General features: G+C 43.1%; 1 protein-coding gene across 5 annotated transcripts in view; it reads left to right on the forward strand.

Annotated features, from left to right (window-relative positions):
- The first annotated feature begins 5,412 nt into the window (after positions 1 to 5,412).
- The window catches only part of TCP11L1 (t-complex 11 like 1), a 37,656-nt gene continuing 22,912 nt past the window's right edge, over positions 5,413 to 20,156 (forward strand). Inside the window, exons 1-4 of one of the 5 annotated variants that reach the window (XM_047747415.1) lie at positions 5,421 to 5,550; positions 7,326 to 7,422; positions 8,587 to 8,774; positions 19,003 to 19,135. In XM_047747415.1, the coding sequence (XP_047603371.1) occupies positions 8,612 to 8,774; positions 19,003 to 19,135 (296 nt within the window). In that variant the 5' untranslated portion in view covers positions 5,421 to 5,550; positions 7,326 to 7,422; positions 8,587 to 8,611. Of the gene's footprint in view, positions 5,551 to 6,073; positions 6,244 to 6,305; positions 6,410 to 7,325; positions 7,423 to 8,586; positions 8,775 to 19,002; positions 19,136 to 20,156 lie in introns of those variants that run through there. The other 4 variants (XM_047747411.1, XM_047747414.1, XM_047747413.1 and 1 more) reach the window with 4 other exon arrangements.

A 20,156-nucleotide genomic window follows, 5' to 3' on the forward strand; every position in this document is an offset into this window, starting at 1 on the left:
TCTGTGTCTGAAACTATTAGATGGTGTATTGCTGTTAAGTATTGACCTCTTTAAGGTGAGCTGATTTGTAAGTACTGTGCCCAGTACTTTATAGAACATCATAGGAATTTAATGAGACGACATTGCAGTGTTTACTTAACAAAGTATTAAATAGTAAGGAAGTCTGTAATTACAAGTTAATAAGAGTGTGGTTTTTACCTTGAGAGGTACTCCTTAAAGGTGCAAGATAGAAACTCAGGCTATGATAAAGTGAATTTGCTAATTACCAGAAAGAGTAGACAAGTCAGAAATTGAACTGTCCTAATGATTTCAAAAACTTCAACATCTTTTAACGTTTATTGTGGGAAAATTCAAGCATATATAAAAGTGGGGGAGAATAGAATAATAAAATAACTTGTACTCCTTTTCCAGTTTCAACAAGTGGCAACTCATGGCCAGTCTCATTTAATCTATATCCCCACGCATTCCTTGCTCCCACCCTAGCAGACTTCAGACATCCTATCACTTCATCTATTAAATTTCAGAGTGCATGGCTAAAAGATAAGGACATTTAAAAAATAACCCCAGTATCCTCATTATGTACATACAAACCCACAGTTCCTTAGTACCATCAAATATGCAGTCAATAGTCACATTTTCTGATCTCAAAGGATTTTGACAGTTTATTCCAATAGGGATCCAATTAAGGTCCATAAGTTGCAATTGCTTAATGTGCTTCTTAAGTCTTTTATTTTTTTTTAAACATTATTTATTTATTTATTTGACAGAGATCACAAGTAGGCAGAGAGGCAGGCAGAGAGGAAGAAGCAGGCTGTCCACGGAGCAGAGAGCCCGATGCGGGGCTCCATCCCAGGACCCTGGGATCATGACCTGAGCCAAAGGCAGAGGCTTTAACCCACTGAGCCACCCAGGCGCGCCCTTAAGTCTCTTTTAATTTGTATGTTCTTCTTTTAACTCCTCCTTTCTTCTCCTCTTCCTCTTCTCTCTCTGCCTTTCTCATTAAATAAAATTGGTCAGTTCTTGAGTTTCTCCACATTCTGGATTTTGCTAAATGTAAGCCTATGCTATCTTTTATCATGTTCTTCTCATATCCTGTACTTACTGTGAACTGGTGAAAATCTTCCAACTTTTTTTTTAGTAGTTTATTTATTTGAGACAGATCACAAGTAGGCAGAGCGGCAGGCAGAGAGAAAGGGGGAAGCAGGCTCCTTGCTGAGCAGAGGGCTCGATCCCAGGACCCCAACCAAGACCACGAGCTGAGCCGAAGGCAGAGGCTTTAACCCACTGAGCCACCCAGGTGTCCCAATCTTCAACTTTTCTTTTCTTTTTTTTTTTTTTTTTAAAGATTTTATTTATTTATTTGACAGAGAGATCACAAGCAGGCAGAGAGGCAGGCAGAGAGAGAGGAGGAAGCAGGCTCCCCACTGAGCAGAGAGCCCGATGTGGGGCTCGATCCCAGGACTCTGAGATCATGACCCGAGCCGAAGGCAGCGGCTTAACCCACTGAGCCACCCAGGCGCCCCCCAATCTTCAACTTTTCATTAGAGGTTATGATCATTTTGGAACTGCACTATCAAGATATATTTCATAAATAGACAAGCAATATAATTTGAAACCATCCATCCCTATTATAATCAAAAGACCAAAAGGAAACTGAATTTTTCTACTTAGACTTTTTAAAAAGATTTTATTTATGTATTTGACAGACAGAGAGAGAGGCAGGAAGCAGGCTCCCCGATGAGGGGCTTGATCCCAAAACCCTGGGATCATGACCTGAGCCGAAGGCAGAGGCTTTAACCCACTGAGCCACCCAGGCACCCTCTACTTAGGCTTTTTTTTTTTTTTTTTAAGATTTTTTTTATTTATTTGACAGATCACAAGTAGGCAGGAGACAGGCAGAGAGAGAGAGGAGGAAGCAGGCTCCCTGCCAAGCAGAGAGCCCGATATGGGTCTCGATCCCAGGACCCCGGGATCAGGACCCGAGCCGAAGGCAGAGGCTTTAACCCACTGAGCCACCCAGGCGCCCCTCTACTTAGACTTTTAAGGAGATGTAGGGAGGGGCACCTGGCTGGCTCAGACCTTAGAGTGTGTGACTCTTGGTATCAGTCTCTGAATTCGGGCTCCACGTTGGGTGTAGAGCTTACTTAAAACCCTAAAAGAGAAGTAGGGAAAACTTAGATGCGCCAAAATGCTAGCATGTCAGTCTTTTATTTTTTAACATCTGATACTGTTAGTCTTCCAATGGGAGAAAGTTGTGTACTCTCCAGTGTGTCTGTGGTCCCAGTCCTCCTAATAAAGCAGGGAATAACTGTCAGGTTTTCTTGTTTTCCATTTTGTTTTTATAGGCAAGGGAAGCAGCTGTCTTTCCTATGTGAAAAAGAGAGGATAAGATGGTTCGTGATTTAAGTGTGAGGAAGTTTGCAGAAACTACGGAAAGTGTGGGGAGACCATACTCAGAGTGGGGAGGTGGTTCTTGCCCAGCTGCACACTCGAATCACTGGGAAAGCTTAACAGTTCTTCCCTGGCTTCACCCCTGCAGTCTCAGATGATCCTTTTAGAACATCTGGGGCGCCTGGGTGGCTCAGTGGGTTAAAGCCTCTGCCTTCGGCTCAGGTCATGATCCCAGAGTCCGGGGATCGAGCCCCACATTGGGCTCTCTGCTCGGCGGGGAGCCTGCTTCCCCTCTCACTCTTTGCCTGCCTCTCTGCCTGCTTGTGATCTCTGTCAAAAAAAAAAAAAAAAAAAGAACTCCTGCCCACCCCACCCCACCCCCACTGGAGAGTCCAAGAGGTAGTCAGGGTTGAGAATAATCTAGAGACAATACATTAATATAGAGCAACTGTGTGTACACTCTGACTTGCAACCTTTACTCGGCACATAATTGAATGATTATTTGGCAAACAAAACTAACACTTCTCCTTCAGGGGAAGCAGAACTAACTGTCTAGTGATTATATTCATGTTCCTAGAAGCAGTGGCATCCTAACAATCATTTCATGGAAAATTCTAGCAAGATCACAGTTTACCTCAAACTTCCTAAGCAAGGATAGAATAAAGTTTTAAGAAAAATTTGTCCTGTTTACTGCAAGCATGGTCAAAGTTTTAAAGGGTGGGGGTCTTGTGCTACCCTGAATGCTGGGGGCACCCCTCCTGTATCACTAGAACTGCCAGCTGCTTGCTGTGTGCCCTCATCCACTCTTCTATGATCTCCCACTGGGGACCCAGCCCCACTTAGACACCTGATGGCTAAGTGACTGAGCCTTGCCATCACCTTAGCTGGGTAGACTGGGGCTAAGCACTGATCCAAGGACAGCTTGCCTATAGGCAAATGACTGATTTTGCACAAAAATCAGCTTGGCCAAGGAAATTCTATATAGAAAAATCCAAAGTAGGAGGGAGAAACAACTAAGAAAACAGAGAAACCAGTCTGTGATTCAGAGGAGTGCAGGAGATGGCAGCAAGGAGCAGAGGTGTGATGGGAACCATCCTGTGTGTCTAGGGGAGATGATCGAACAGTCTGGCTCTCTTGAACAGCTGCTGGCGTTCTCCTTCCAAACCCTAAGTAGGCTTGCAGTGAGCTTCTTTAATTTTGAAGTAGTTTGAGTTTCTAGTGCTTGCAGCCAAAAAAATCAAACAAGGTGTCAATGTTTTTCATATTCAAAGGAAACAATTCCAAATATATCAAAAGATAACAAGTAACCATCACAAGTCAAATCAATGGTTTTGATATTGTAACAACATCCCCTGCACAAGTGAAAATTGTTTATATTAATCCTTCAAGGAAGGTAGTGAACTCTCTCTAGGGGTGTGGATGTGGTTGGGGGTGGGGGGGAGGGTGGATCTCTGGGGAGGTGGTTCTTGCCGGGCTGCACATTCGAATCAGCTAGAAAGCTTAACAGTTTTCCCCTGGCATCACCTGCAGAGTTTTAGAGGATCCTTTGAGAAGGCCCACACCCCAGACTGTTTTAGGGAGTAGTCAGAGTGGAGAATACTAGTCCAGAGACCCTATGGTATATTAGTCTGGACTCTGCAATGAGAGCTTAATGTTTTCTTGATGAATCTTTATTCCAGTTAGTTGAGTATCTTAAGGGGTTTGGTTTTTTCCCTCCTAAAGTGAATCCTCATCTGAGGACTTTAACGTGCATGTGTATTTAAGAAAAAATACCTAATGTTCTAGTTCGTGAATGACTTGAAGGTGTGCTGTCCTCAGCCTTCAATATTTTAGGAAAAACTGCCCACATGTTATCTATTTAGTAGTGTTTGAAAGCACTAATTTCACATCATCTTGCTTTTCTAGTTATTTAAATTTAACAAGTTTTATAGGCTACAGGTAGAGACTCGATTATTACCTTCATTTTGTTTAATTAAGGCATGCATGACTTATGCTCAGTCTTATAACATCTTTACAAATGAACAGTTAAGAATCACATAGCTTTTATTTTTTAATTCTAGGTACAAAAACGATCTCTGTTCACGTAGTTTGCTATTGTGCCGCTAGAAGGTAAGAAAAGCATGTGGGTTTTTTTTTTTTTTTTTTTTTTTTTTGAGCAGCCTCCAGTCCAGTGCCCAGATAATCACGGCCCCCATTACCTGTGATGAGTGAGATGAGGCTCCAAACGGGCTTGTCTTAGCACGATATTTTTTTCCTAGAAAACAGTTCATAAAATGCACCAAGTGCTCACTGTTGTTTATGTTACCTACTCTGAGTTGAAACCACATGGGAACCGTCCGTCCCCTTGCCTCGCGTCTCTTCGGGCTGAAGTCTGGCTCTATCGACAACGTGTAGCAACCACTTAGATAAATGAGAGGACCCCCAAACCAAAATCAATCTGTGCCGTTAAAGTGAGGCTGGGCTATCCAAGTGGTTGGCATGGCTTTCTTTTTTAAACAGCCCAAATGAGGCATAATAATAAACTACGTGCAGCTACAAAATATGAGGATAATATTGATGTTTGAAAACCCGGGCAGGGAAGGCTTTGAAAGAGGTTGCGAATAAGCGGCCTTTTTCTTTCACTGGACAGACTCCGCGCAGGCTCTACCACGTGTTCCTCTCCCGCCTCACACTCTCAGTGGCGGCGCCCACCTTTCCGTACGAAAACATGGCGCCGCCCTGCGTGGGGCGGGCACGACCTGTCTCTGAGCCACCGCCCGCTTGAGCCCCGTCGGCCGACTCGGAGCCTACCTCTCGCATCTCCGTACGGAAACATGGCGCCTCCCGGCTCGAGCCCCCGCCCACCGAGCCCCCTCAGCCCGCACCGGACCGCGCCTCTCGCTTTTCCGTACGAAAACATGGCGTCGCCCTACGAGGGGCGGGCGCCTCCCGGCTAAAGAGCTCCCTCCTCCTTCCCGACGCTTGAGGAGCGGCCACACTGGCCGCTACCCACCCGAGCCTGGCTCGGAGGACCGCCCGCAGCGCGGCGAGGGATGCAGCCTCGGAAGGGCAGAGGCTGAAGCGTCCCGTGCTCGCCGCGCATCGCTCCGCGCCTCCGCCGCGGCGCCGGCGGCCGTCTCATTCCCCGCCCGAGCGGCAGGAGGGAGAACTCCGTGGCAGGTGAGGGAAGGGGACGCAGAGGCTGGCAGCCCTGCGGGGCCCGCGCGGGAGGCGCCAGGTGGCATTCCCAGGCATTTCTTCGCCTCGTCCGCGCCGGTCGGGTCCCGTGCTGTCGGGTGGAGGCAAGGGAGAAGCAGGGGCGGCGGCGGGGTGCGGCATAGAGGGGCCTTTGTCCCGCCCCTCGAGGCCATGCTCCTAGTGCGCCCCTCTTCCATCGCTTGCAGCCGGCCCGCCACTCCCTCGCCGGCCCGAACAGTTGTTTACAACGGAATCCGGGCGCCGAGAGTGAGTGGCACTGCGGGCCAGAGGGAGCGGGTCCCGGCGTGGGGGGACGGAGCGCCTTTCCTTTGCGGAGAGACCCTTTCTGCTGGGGAGTGTCTTGTGGCGCCCTGGCCGAGCGTGTAGCTCGGATGGAAGGTCTTTCGGGCCAGTGCGAGGAGCCTCCTACCCCGGTTCCCTTTTCGGGCGGAGCCGGAGTTGATTGTTGAATGAATGAGCACGCTGTAAGCAGTCGGTGCTTCCTGTAGCCCAGTAATTACAGCTACCATTTGTGGGAAGCCTGTGGTGTGCCGGCTGCTGTTCTGCACATTCTGTCGTCTCATCGTCCCCCAAATCGAAGAAGTAGGTAGCTGCATTTTACAGATGAGGAAACTGAAGTTCCCCAGCTAGTAAAGAGCCAAAATTGGAACCCAGGTACGTCTGAGACCAACGCCCATCCTTCCCACACACGCTGACATCACAGAGATGACACAGCTGTCAACAAATACTTAACGGGCTTCTGTTTGGAAGATAGGCTTACACGGATGGAGCGGATTGGGAAATGTGGTTGGTGCTGGGCACGAAGAACTTAAAAATCTAGGCGAAGAGTTTGTGTGTGTGTGTGTTTTAAATAAAACTAGCAGTTTTACAGGCTCGGCCCAACCCATCTTTCCCTCTTCATCACCTGCCACTAGTTCTCCTGCTCATTTTCGTGTGCCTTCACATTTGCCCTCTGAGTGAAATGCTCTCCCTCTCCACCTCCTCTCTCACTCTAGTCATTTTTTAATTGGGTGAAATCCTCTCTTTTCAAAAGAACAGCTCAAATGTCACCTTTTTCGGGAAGGTTATCCCAGCCTTCCACCAGGCAGAATTCTTGTCTCCGTCTGCTGTGTTCCCTTAGTGATTTCTTCATGCCACCAAGACTTAAGCTTCAGCCTGTTTCCTAGTGAGCATGTTTCCCTCTCCAGGCCTATTTAAATAAGTATAGATAGATAGATAGATAGATAGAGACTAAGATACAGAATTTTTAAAAGGATTTTATTTATTTATTTGACAGAGACACAGCAAGAGAGGGAACACAAGCAGGGGGAGTGGGAGAGGGAGCACCAGACTTCCTGCCGAGCACAGAGCCAGAGTCAGCTGGACTTGGGGCTCGATCCCAGGACCCTGGCATCATGATCTGAGCCGAAGGCAGATGCTTAACGACTGAGCCACCCAGGGGCCCCTAAATAAGTATATTTTGAATTGGATTTAAGGCAAGGATGCATGCCAGATGTTCAGTAACTAGCCCAACAAGAGTTCAGGGAAAGGTGCAAACACTGCTGGGAAGTGTCCTGGGAGGAGTAGGACTTGAGCTGAATCTTAAAAGGATGGGGTTAGTTTACTAAACTGAGCGTTGGAGAAAAGCATGCCTTCCTCCTCACTGCGCAGTAGGAGTTACTTCATCCTTTCTGAGCTCATTCTCAGCATGTGAAGAGGATAAAATTAGAAGTGTGTGTGTTTGTCCTTTCTCATAGAATATGCTGGCAATGTTATCTTTTGGTTTGGAGCATATCCAGAGCCTAATAGGATTTAGGACAGAGGAGATGGGTGTCTGGAGTGGGATGTTAGAAGGTAAGGGGAACTGCATTAAAGCAACCTTCATATTAATAATACAGGCCTGGGGGAAAAAATGCAGGCCTGAAAATGTCAATTCCAGTAACTTCATTTTATTTAATGGAGGGATCTGAAATTTCAGATAATTATATCAAGTGATTCTTCTCTGTTTAATGTGCAGAAGAGAGTCTGCCAGACCTTTTGGAAGCAGTCAACATTTCTTTTGATCCTTGGATTACCATCCAGGTGTATAATAAAGACTAATTAGTGTTTATGAAAATGTTTTGTGATCTCCAAGTGCTGATGGTACAAATTCTAATTATTTGCAGTTTTGTGAATGCAGATACATTGTCTCTGTCTTCTCCCTTAATTAGAAACACCTTAGGAAGAGAGAACTCCAGGGAAAAACCTCAGGAAGGAAAAACTTGACAAAACTTCTACAGTAAAAAGAGGTTACAATTTCAGGCCTTTTTCTTTCTTTCTTTTTTTTTTTTTTAACTGGCCGAAACCAATGTGCTAAATATTATTGCTGTTCTAACCAGCAACTTAAAAAATTAAAACCCCACCCAACCCCATACATTGTGGATGTTTGCAACTTCCTCCTTACGATCTTTTCCTGCTCACTGACAAGAAGTTAATAAAAATATTTGCCCCGCATATTCTTACATGCCTTGTAAGATTCTACCTTCTATGTGTCATCTCTAGTCATCCACACAACAGAATCAGGAGAGCGGCTTATCAGCCCAGTGTATGGAAGCAAAGGTTAAAAGCATGGTTTCCAAAGACTTTTCATATCAGCTCTCAGGAATGAAAGTAGTGACGAATTGAATCACTCTTTGATTAAAATAGAAGCGGGCACTTGGTAGTATTATCTTCCAACAATGTAAGGTCTGTCCTGTTTTCTTTTGACATGGTACTTAGGAGTGTGCGACAAAAATATTCAGACTTGTCACTCTGTATCTGAGGCACAGGTCCATAAATTTGGTAAATCACAAGCGTCATTTTAGAGCTGTCTATTTAATCACAGGTAGAATATGATAGCTGGGTAAGAGCTTCACAAGCCCATTCATTTTCACAGGTGAGAAAATTGAAACCCAAAGAGGATAAATGATTTGCCCAGAGTCGCACTACTAGCTAGTGACAGAGCCAGAACATTTCGTTCACTTTTTTTTTCTTTCCTAGGAAAGTGAATTAAACTTAATTGAGAATGTCCGAAAACCCTGACAAGCCCAATATAAATGAAGCAGGAAAATCAAAATCGAATGATTCTGAGCAAGACCTTGAAGATGCTGTGAAAGGTTCTGATGCCGCTCTACAGAAAACAGTAAAGTCGGGCTCTCCCAGCACCCAAAGAGTGCAAAGACCTCACTGTAAGCAAATTTGCCTTTGGGTAGAAACCCTATTATCATGTTTTGAGATGATATTTTGATTAGGCTTCCTTGTACTTGTGACCCTGACCTGGGTTCTAATAATCTAACATTGCGGATAACTAGTAAGTTATAATATTTAAGAATAGCAAGTTTCTCAACCGGAAGCCTAGTCACTTGTGGGTTTTCTTTTTTTCTGTTTTTTTTTTTTTTTTTTTTTTTTAAGATTTTATTTATTTATTTGACAGAGAGATCACAAGTAGGCAGAGAGGCAGGCAGAGAGAGAGAGGGGGAAGCAGGCTCCCTGCTGAGCAGAGAGCCGGATGAGGGACTCGATCCCATGACCCGGAGACCACGACCCAACCCACTGAACCACCCAGGCACCCCTCTTTTCTTCTGGTTTTTAAAAAAATTTTATTTATTTATTAGAGAAAATGCCCGGTGGGGAGGCAAAGAGCAAGAGAGAGAGAGAGAGGAGCAGACTGAGCAGAGAGCCCTGCGGGCCCATCCCAGGACCCATATAGATCATGACCTGAGCTGGAAGACAGATGCTTTACGGAGCCACCCAGGCGCCCCCACTTGTGGATTTTCAATTGCTAGAGAAATTAAAATTTTAGGATCCTGTCCGGAATATTCCTGTCTTCCTGTGGTCTCCGTGGCATTCCACTTTCTCTGAAGTGCTCTGAGAAAGAGGGTGGAGTGCAAATTGTAGCTTTAATTTAAAAAAGCGTCTGAAAAGTCTGAGGCATGTTCCAGCCAGGACTGTGCTTGTGCAGGTTAAAAAAAAAATAGGTTTTGAATGTGAGTGAGGTCACCACACCCTAACTTCATTGCCTGGGGGCTTCGTTCCCACGAGGCTGAGGGGATTCAGTTTGCTGAATGGTCGGTGAAGTCATTTCAGATCCCTGGCAGGGAGCCGGCCTCACGGATGAAAAGGTGGTAATTTCCACAAGTATTCCCAGCAGTCCCCCCAACTCATGTCTTTTATTAAGAATACTTAAGCTTTTTGAAGTGAGTCCAAAAATGAAAGTTTTAAGAGGGAGTGTCATAGTCTAAGAATGTCAGTGCTGATGTTATCTCTTTAAAGTGGAGGTGATCAGTAGTTCTTCATATTTGAAAGAAATATGAACATTTTTGGGGTTTTAGGTGTGTTTCTTTTAAAATGATCAAAGTCCTTCCCAGGTAATTTATTAGTCCACACAATACTCTTTTCTTTCTTTCTTTCTTTTTTTTTTTTTAAGATTTTATTTATTTATTTGACAGACAGAGATCACAAGTAGGCAGAGAGAGAGGAGGAAGCAGGCTCCCCGCTGAGCAGAGAGCTTGATGCGGGGCTCCATCCCAGGACCCTGGGATCATGACCTGAGCAGAAGGCAGAGGCTTAACCCACTGAGCCACCCAGGTGCCCCTGTTTTCTAATTTTTAAAATGAGGAAATTACACTTATCTCTTAGGATAGTTGTAAAGATTAAATGAATTCATGTAAAGTGTTTAGAATAAGCTTGGCACCTAGTAAATGCTCAACAAATATTAATTGTTAATACTACTGGCATGTCATCTGTTGCGATTAAAGATACCAGGACTGATTGCTGTAATTGGGATGTATATGGCTGACATGATGGTTTTATCACCTACAGTTTCTGATAAAGGAGGATCATTGGTATGAATCTTTAGTCATTCTTTGATTGATGGCCTTGCTTTGGCATCCTTTCAGTCTAATGTCATGACTCCAAATTAATGTCTAGCCAACATTAGACTATATTATCTGAGACTGTATATAGTTATGTCCTTAAGACAAGAGTACTTATCCTGGGACCCAAGATTTTTAGGGGTCGTAGGAACAGCCAGAAAAGTATATCAACATTTGTGTGCATATGCATTTTTTTAGGAAGAAAGTCATGGAAGATTTCATTAAATTTGTTTAGAAGTCTATACCAAAATGATATATAAAATCAGTGCCCTAAAATATTGTTCTGGCTTCCTTGTTCTTCTTATAATAATAGGTAGGCACAGGGCCGTGGGCCTCTGTGTAAAGCTCAGACCCTATAGTCTGGGGACCACATCAGGAAGCCTCACTCATCACCTAGAGCAGAAATAAGAATTTATAAAATATGAAAGAAACTGCAGACATTTGAGTTTATAATAACTGTAAAATCACTTCTGGAATTCTACAAATTAAAATGTAAATAGCAAAAAGATAATCTTTAGCCTTGCAAATTTTAATAGAGTAGTATTTTAAGGGCAGAATTGCTGTTGGTAACTGTGATATTGTGAATTATAAAATAAGAAAACTCTGTGTTTTGGCCAGTTCCTGGCAAAGAGCTCCTTTGGAATTTCCTAAGTGATGAGCGCAGGAAAGGTATCTTTTGTTATGTTAATGAAGTGACTTCTGGAAAGCATTTAGGTCACCCAAGGATGGGGGCTGGTTCCTAGGGGGACCCAGTCATATGATTAATTGGAGGGTTGAAACTTTTTTTTTTCTTTTTTTAATTTTAAAGTTTTTTTTTGTTTTTTTTGTTTTTTTTTTTTGTTTGTTTTTTTTTTGGTTTGTCAGAGAGATTGAGAGCAAGCACAGGCAGGCAGAGTGGCAGGCAGAGGCAGAGGGAGAAGCAGGTCCCCCGCCGAGCAAGGAGCTCCATCCCAGGTGGCTGGGATCATGATCCCAGCCAAGGCAGCGTCTTAACCAACTGAGCCACCCAGGCATCCCAAGGGTTGAAACTTTCAGTCTCTTCCCACAACCTGCAGACTGGGGAGAGGGGCTGGAAGTTAAATCAATTGTCAATGCCAGCGATTTTTTTTTTTTTAAAGATTTAAGAGAGGAAGAAAGCGGGAGCCTGGGCATGTGGGGGGAGGGGTGGAGAGAGAATCCTCCAGCAGATTCCCTACCAAACAAGGAGACAAGAGGGACCCAGACCATGGGTTTGATCCTAGGACCCTGAGATCAGGACCTGAGCTGAAATCAAGAGTTGGCCGCTTAACCGACTGAGCCACCCAAGCGCCCTGCCAATGGCCAGTGATTGAATCAATCATGCCTGTATAATGAAGCCTCTATTAAAAACCCCAGAGGACTGTGTTGGGGGAGCTTCTGGGTTGGTGAACACGTGGTGGTGCTGGGAGAGTGGGGTGCTCCGAGCACGGACGCTCTTCTCCCCCTTGCCCCACCCATCTCTTCATCTGGCTGCTCCTGAGTTCTAGCCTTTTATACTAAACCAAGGATCTGCTAAGTGACACATTTCTCAGTTCTGTGAGCTGCTGTAGCAAATTAAGCGAGCAAGAGGAGGGAGTCATTGGAACCTCTGATTTATAGCACAGGTATCGCTGTGGACTTGGAACTGGGGCAGTTTGTAGAACCCAGCTCCTAACCTGTGGGATCCGACGCTACCTGCAGTAGATAGTGTCAGGATTGAATGGAATTGTAGGACCCCTGACTGGTGTGTGACAACTGCTTGCCCCCACACATGTTGGAATTTGGGTGCAGAACCTTTAGTAGTGATAGAGAATATTGAAAAAGAAAAAAATGGCTGGCTTGTGAGAATTGGTTGGCCCTAATCTGAAGTGGTGATTTGATTCTAACAATGATGTGTTCCTTAAACACAGAGCTCCTCAGAGGAAGGGTCAGTCAGCTGTAACTTAATGTCCCCTCTGAGATTCTCTACTTCCATATGCTTCTCTGCTCACAAAGCACCTTCTGTGCTGGTGTTTCATCACCTGTTGGCCAGTGAAAGATGCTGTATTCAGATGAAAAGCATCAATTGTTATTCCAGTTAATATTTTCCATTTAGCTTTTTGATTTATTAAATCAGGTCTTTGTGAGTTTAATTAGTAGATCCCAGGCATCCTTAGATAAAGGGATGATACTAAGTTCTTATATTTTTAAAAAAGATTTTATTCTTATTTTTTTTTTTGAAGATTTATTTATCTTTAGAGGGAGAGAGAGAAAAAAGGCACACAAGTGCATATGGGCAAGGGACAGATGGGGTGAGGGAGAGGGAGAGAGTCTTAGGCAGACCCCATGCTGAGCATAGAGCCCAAGGCAGGACTCTATCTCACAATCCTGAGATCATGACCTGAGCTGAAACCAAGAGTCAGACACTCAACTGACTGTGCCAACCAGATGCCCCTAAAGATTTTATTTTTAAGTAATCCCTATATCCAACATGGGGCTCGAATTTACAACCTGGAGATGAGAATCACATGCTCTACTGACTGAGCCAGCCAGGCACCCCTGTGAATTTAATTAGTGTATCCCAGGCATCCTTAGATAAGTGGATGGTACTAAATTCTTACATTTTGGTTTGTTTATTTCAGTAATCTCCACACCCAGTGTGGGGCTCGAACTCACAACCCCAAGATCAAGCTGTAGGCTCTTCCAACTGAGCCAGCCACGGTCCCTCCCCTCTTACATTTTTTAAAGCTCATGACTAGACTTTGAGTTATGGTGTGTCCGTGTTCAGTCAGTATTTATTAATGCATGCTGTGTATCAGGAACCCAGCAGTGAGCCAGCAGGTCCGCACAGTCTCTTTGCTCATGGAGCTTGCTCTCTAGTGAGGAAGACAAAGTAACAAGCGATTTCTTTTTTTTTTTTTTTTTTAAGATTTTATTTATTTATTTGACAGACAGAGATCACAAGTAGGCAGAGAGGCAGGCAGAGAGAGGAGGAAGCAGGCTCCATGCTGAGCAGAGAATCCGATGCAGGGCTCGATCCCAGGACCCTGGGATCATGACCTGAGCCGAAGGCAGAGGCTTTAACCCACTGAGCCACCCAGGCACCCCTAACAAGTGATTTCTATCCACAGCGCACTAAGTTCTGTGGATAAACTTTACCCTTGCTTCACCTCACTCACTCTATAGTAGTTTAGGTGACATTTGCCATTTGAGAATTTGCAAACAAAAAACAGTCAACCCTGTAATTAGTATGCAGTGAACAATTCCTGTGGGTATAGATCTATAACGTATCCTGATCATATCTTAAAATTGTAGCTCTTATCTCTTTTGATCAGGTACCCTTCATTAATAAGTTTGATTTTAAGTAGTCCCTAAGTTGGACAGTGCCTGTAAACTGGTGTCTGATGTTCTCAGCACTTGGTACAAATGGTTTTGTTCCCAAGTATGCCCAAAACCCTGTGAACACACTAACCTATAATTTGGAAGTCTCCTCTTTCATAGAACATTCCTTCGATTGTCTTCTTTTTGCATATTAGTAAATAGTGGCCCTGGAAGATTTAAAGATTTAGGAGCAGAGGGAGATGGAAAGACAGAATCCCAAGTGGTCTCCCTACCTAGTGTGGGCCTCCTTGCAGGGCTTGACCCCACGACCCTGGGATCACAACCTGAGCGGAAACCAACAGTCAGATGCTTAACTGACTGAGCCAGCCAGGCACCTCTGGCCCTGAAATGTTTAAATGACTTGTTCAAGGTCACATTCAAGACTCTTGGTTAGAGGGAATTGAATTTCTCCCTGATGTGCTGTGTCCATTGTGTTTCATGACTAGGTACCATGAGACCAGTGTCTATTTCTCATCACCCAAATGCCCCAAATTGTTGAAAAATGGCAAATTTACTGTGAAAACTGGGTGTGTTTCTGTTTTTTTTTTTTTTTTTTTTATAAGTTTAAGATCAGACATTTGAAGATTTTTGCAAAACCAGGGCTAAAACAAAACGTGGAAGCCTTGGTGACAATCCTGAGTCTCTTTAAGTTGGTGTGGCTCTTGATCTTGGGGTTGTGGGTTTAAGCCCCACATTGGGTGTAGTGGTTACTTAAGAAAAATAAAATCTTTTTTTTTTTTTAAGATCTTTCTTTATTTGACAGAGATCACAAGTAGGAAGAGAGATAGGCGGGGGGGAGGGCGGGGGGGGGCGGAAGCAGGCTCCCCGCTGAGCAGAGAGCCCGATGTGGGGCTCAATTCCAGGACCTTGGGATCATGACCTGAGCCGAAGGCAGGGGCTTAACCCACTGAGCCACCCAGGTGCCCCTGGAATTTAATAATTTCTGATGCTTGCTGTTGATATGCCACAGTGGAAGTTCCATTTTCTGATAAATGGAGAGAGAAAATACTAGCTTGAATAAATTTAATAATCAGTATGCATACAGCAAATTCCTGCTCAGTGCCTTTGAATTTTTAATCGACTTCATTGAGGTATAATTTATATATAATGAAGTTGAATTTTAAGTATGTATTTGAGTTTTGACAAACGTATTTACAGTTGTGTCACTGCTGCCACAATTATGAGCTGCTAGAACATTTTCATCACCTCCCCAAATCCCCATGTTCCTGGACAATGAATCTTTCCTACCATTTGATCACAGCGTTTGACCCATTTAATGTACTGTTGAATTTGGTTTGCCATATTTTGTCGAGGATCTTTGTATCTATGTTCATCAGGGATGTTGACCTGTAATTTTCTTTTCCTGTAGTGTCTGGTTTTGGTGTCAGGGTAATGCTGGCCTCATATAATGAGTTCCAGCCTTTGGCAACCACTTACTTGCTTTCTGTCACTATAATGTTGCCCTTTTTATGATTTCAAATAAATGGAATCATACTGTTTATAGTCTTTGTATCTGACTCTTTAACTTGAGATGATGCTTTTAGGATTCATTTGTGTCTTTGCATGTATTAGTTTATTCCTTTGTTATCGTAGGGTAGTATTCTGGTGTATGGTTACAATCTGTTTATCCATTCTGCCGTTGATGGACATTTGGATTAGTTCTAGGTTGTGATTGTTAGGAAGAATGCTGCTATTAACATTTGAGTACAGGTCTTCACGTGGCCATATGTTTTCAGTTTTCTTGGGTGAAGACCTAGGAGTGGGTTTGCTGGGTCATGTGGTCAGGGTATGCTTTACTTCATAAGAAACCAAGAACCAGTTTTCTAAAGTGGGGGTACCATTTTTCATTCCCATTGTTTATGTATGAGAGAGTTCCAGATGCTCCACATCTATGTCAGGACTTGGTGTGATCAGCGTCTTTCATTTTGGCCATTCCAGTAGGTGTGTAGTGGTATCTCAGTGTGGTTTTAAATTGCATTTCCCTGAATCTAAAAGGAAAAACCTACAGTTTTCTACCTGCGTGGGGCAAAACCCAGTCCTTCCTCCTGGGTTTTTCTCCTGGGTGTCTCTTTTACTACTCACACAGAGTATATTACCAAATGTGTGGGGTTCCCCTCCCCTGCCACCACCAAGCAATTTTCACACCAGCTGGATGTCCTACACTGCAACTGAATTCTGACACTGTTTACCCACAGATACCATCAGATCTTACAGGTGAAGGGCTTAGTTCCACAGGAATACTGCCCCCCACCCCCAGCCTCTCTGCTTTGGCCACCAGTCACAAGCCTAGGTTGTCATCTGTGCTTCTGACCAGTGGGCTACAGCTTGGAGATTCCACCGACCCCTCCATGGATTCTGTTGATTTGCTAGAGTGGCTCACAGAACTCAGGGCGACACGGTTCTCCGGTTTATTAAGGTAAATACAGATGAGCAGCTAGATGAAGAGCTACCTAGGGTGAAGTCTGGGGGTTTCCTCCATGCCGGAGCTTCTGTCTGTGGAGTTGGGGAGCATCACCCTTTCCAGTATGGATGTGTTGGACAACCTGGGAGATCTTGGAACGCCCTGCTATTAGGACTTTATAGAGGCTTCCTCGTATAGGCCTGATTAATTATTAACTCCATTTCCAGCCCTTCTAACCTCTCTGGAGAATAGGACTGAAAATTCCAGCCTTCTGATCCTGGCGTGGTCTCTCTGGTGACCAGCCCCCATCCAGAAGCTGTCCACGAGCTCATTCAGAGTCACCTCGAAAGAATAAAACCTGTTCCTTCTGCTTATCGCTTCGGAATTAACAAGAGTTTTAGGAGTCTGCTGTTAGTGAGGGGGTCGAAAACCCAGTATTAAAACTAGATGCTCCTCCTGTTCTTATCACGTAGGAAGTAAGAAGGATTTTAGAAGTCTTCTGCCAGGAACCAGGGACAGAGACCAACGTGCATATTTTCTGTTATCTCACACTGATGATTAATGATGTTGAATAGCTCTTTGTGGCCTACTGGCCACTTGTGTATCTACTTTGGAGCAATGTCTCTTCAGATCTTTTGCCTATATTTTACTGGTTGTCATCTGTTTTTGTGTTGTTCTTTCCGTATTCTGCATACAAGTCCTTTATCGCATGTGTGTTTTGCATAGATTCTGTCCTACCTGACATGCCTTTTCATTTTCTTTGTAGGAGTCTTTCACAGAATAAAAGTTTTATTCTTTTTTTTTTTTAAGATTTTATTTATTTATTTATTTGACAGAGAGAGAGAGAGAGAGCACAAGCAGGCAGAGAAGCAGGCAGAGGCAGAGAGAGAAGCAGGCTCCCCACTGAGCAAGGAGCCCGATGCGGGGCTCGATCCCAGGACTCTGAGATCATGACCTGAGCCGAAGGCAGCGGCTTAAACCACTGAGCCACCCAGGCACCCCAAAAGTTTTATTCTTTTAAAATTTTTTTCTCTTAATATATTGAGTTTTTTGTATCTTACTCTAAGAAATTTTACCTAATTCAAGATAAAGATTTCACCTATCTTTTCTCCTAGGAGTTTTATAGTTTTAGCTCTTATATTTAGGTCTGTGGTCCATTTTGAGTTCCTTTTTACTTATCATGTGTGGTTAGGGTTGAGGGTCATTCTTGTATATACTGAGAATCAAGTGTTCCAGCACTGTTTAGCTAAACTAGTCTTGCCTCATTGATTACATGTATATGTATGTATGTGTATGTGTATCAGTCTGTTTCTGGGTTCTCTCTTCTCTTCACTGGGTCTGTAGATCTATCTTCATACCAAAAACACTGTCTTGATTGTTGTAGCTTTAAAGTAACTCTTGAGATCAGTTAGTGTAAATCTTCCAACTTTATTCTTTTCCACAATAGTTTTCATTTCTGTAGGTCCTGTGCATTTCCATGTAAATTTTAGATTGAGTTTGGCTTTTTCAACAAAAAAACTTGCTGGGGGGCGCCTGGGTGGCTCAGTGGGTTGAGCTGCTGCCTTCGGCTCAGGTCATGATCTCAGGGTCCTGGGATCGAGCCCCGCGTCGGGCTCTCTGCTCGGCGGGGAGCCTGCTTCCTCCTCTCTCTCTGCCTGCCTCTCTGCCTACTTGTGATCTCTCTGTCAAATAAATAAATAAAATCTTAAAAAAAAAAAAAAAACTTGCTGGGGTTTTTACTGGGATTGCATTTTATGAATAGATCAATTTGGGAGAAATTGACATCTTAATAATATTGAAAATTTTTATCTGGGCTTTGATTTTTGGATTTTGGATTTTGATTTTTGGATATTTTGCTAATATTCATGAAGCAAGATTTATTTATTTACCTATTTATTTAGTATTTTTATTATTATTCTGTGGAAACGTTGAAAAGACTTTTTGTTGAGTATTCCCAACTTCCCCTTATGTGACTAAATAAAGATTTTTACCAGATAGGATATGACCAGCTCTTAGATTTAGTTCCTTTTTTTTGGTGAGCAAAAGAAAAAAGTAAAAGAGGAAGGCAAATAATTTTTGAGTAACCTAAGAAGATCTTTATAACTGCTAAACCCTGTGCAAACCAGTGACATTATTTATCTCATTTTAAGCCTAGGTCTTATCCCCATTACAGAAAATTAATATACCTTCTTAATTATCTTCTAGGTCAGTGCTTTTCAAATTATGGTTTCAAAACATTTTTAGTATCACATACAGGGTAGTAGCTTTAGTTTTTTGAGTAGCACCTGATGTGCTAAACTACTTGATTGAATTTTAATTTGGGGGAATTCGCTCCTGGCGCAGTATTAGTGGTGGCACAAAATGTAAACCGATGATGGGAACAAATGAGGAAATCCTAGATCTGGGGTCTCCTTTCTTAAATTTAGGATAGGCTAAAAACAAAGAGATTAGAAAACACCCCTCTGCTTCTTGGACAATTTGATAGTCTGTGACTTAAAAATCTTACCTAAGTCTCAGTTTAATTTAATCATTTCCACTGACCAGCCATTAGTAAAAAACCAGCTATTTTCAATGTTGGAAGTAGTCTCTGTTTTTAGGTTTCTAGGTTAAAAAAAAAAAAAAAAAGAAACAGGTAAAGTTCTATTGTTTGAAATTGCCAGAGTATTTTCATAAATAGAGGCATAACCAAAATTATTAGCTGGTACCAGAACCACTGCCTTCTCCTCACTTTAATGGAAATTTTAATCTAGAGAAGCAAATCTCTTACGCTGGGTTTTGTTACAGCTAGTCCTCCTCGATTTGTGACAGTAGAAGAACTTCTAGAGACAGCGAAAGGAGTCACTAACATGGCTCTAGCCCATGAAATTGTAGTAAATGGAGACTTTCGGATTAAACCAGTCGAATTACCAGAAGACAGGTAAGGCGGTTACTGAGTTACCTTGTTTAGTGGAACTCTGCCATTTCCCAGTTCTGGAAAGGTCTTCTCCGCTTGATGTCAGCCTATTCAAATGTATTTTTTCCTATTGTATGTTGTTGCTAAAAAAAATCCCTCAATATGTCTGTGCTTGGAATCACTAGTGTTTGGAAATGGATCTCAGGACCACTGATCATAAATAAAAGGTCTAGGAAATCTGTGGACACCTTTATGTCAGCTTTCCCCTACTATAGGGCTTAGCTGTCCTATCTTGTGTTTTCATTGAATTGTTTCATTCATTTCTTGTAAACTATCACATTGTACTATAATTGTTGGTTTACTGTGTTCTTCACCAGATTGTAATCTACAAAGACAAGGGCTGTACGTTATTTTCTATGTCCATAGCACCTGGCACACATCATATTGAATCTAAAACTCTTGAGTGTAAAGTATACCTTCTAAAATGTGTTGTCGTAAGAAAGAAAAATCATTGCCCATTATAACTGTACAAGTGTCGTGATAAACATTGGAGGAGGAATGGCTGCTGGGTTGCCAAGCTATGGTGTCACACACATGAGCCTTTTATGACTTTATAGACCTTTCTTCTGTGTTCTGCAAAGATAGTACTTTTTCACATTAATAATGAAGAACTACTTGTTTTGCTCTCACAATATAAAGACTTTGTTTTTTTTTGAAGATTTTATTTGTAAGTAATCTCTACATACTACATGGGGCTCAAACTCCAAACCCTGAGATTATGCTCTACTGACCAAGCCAGCCAGGTGCCCCCAGATACTGGTTTTAATGAGATGTTATATGTTAGTGGTAAGAGTTCGGTACCTAATTAAGCAAGTACCACAAAGATGACATAGGAATAGGATATTTTCTGGAAATAAAGTACTTCAGCCTATATATATGCCGAGTTGTTATCTTAAACTGCTTAATCATAAATATCTTAAGGAACTTGCTGTTTTCCGGGAAAATTAAAACAGCTCTGAACTTTTCAATATGCTTTTTAGCCTTA

The sequence above is a fragment of the Lutra lutra genome, chromosome 10, assembly GCF_902655055.1.
Source record: "Lutra lutra chromosome 10, mLutLut1.2, whole genome shotgun sequence".
NCBI classification, from domain to species: Eukaryota; Metazoa; Chordata; class Mammalia; order Carnivora; family Mustelidae; genus Lutra; species Lutra lutra.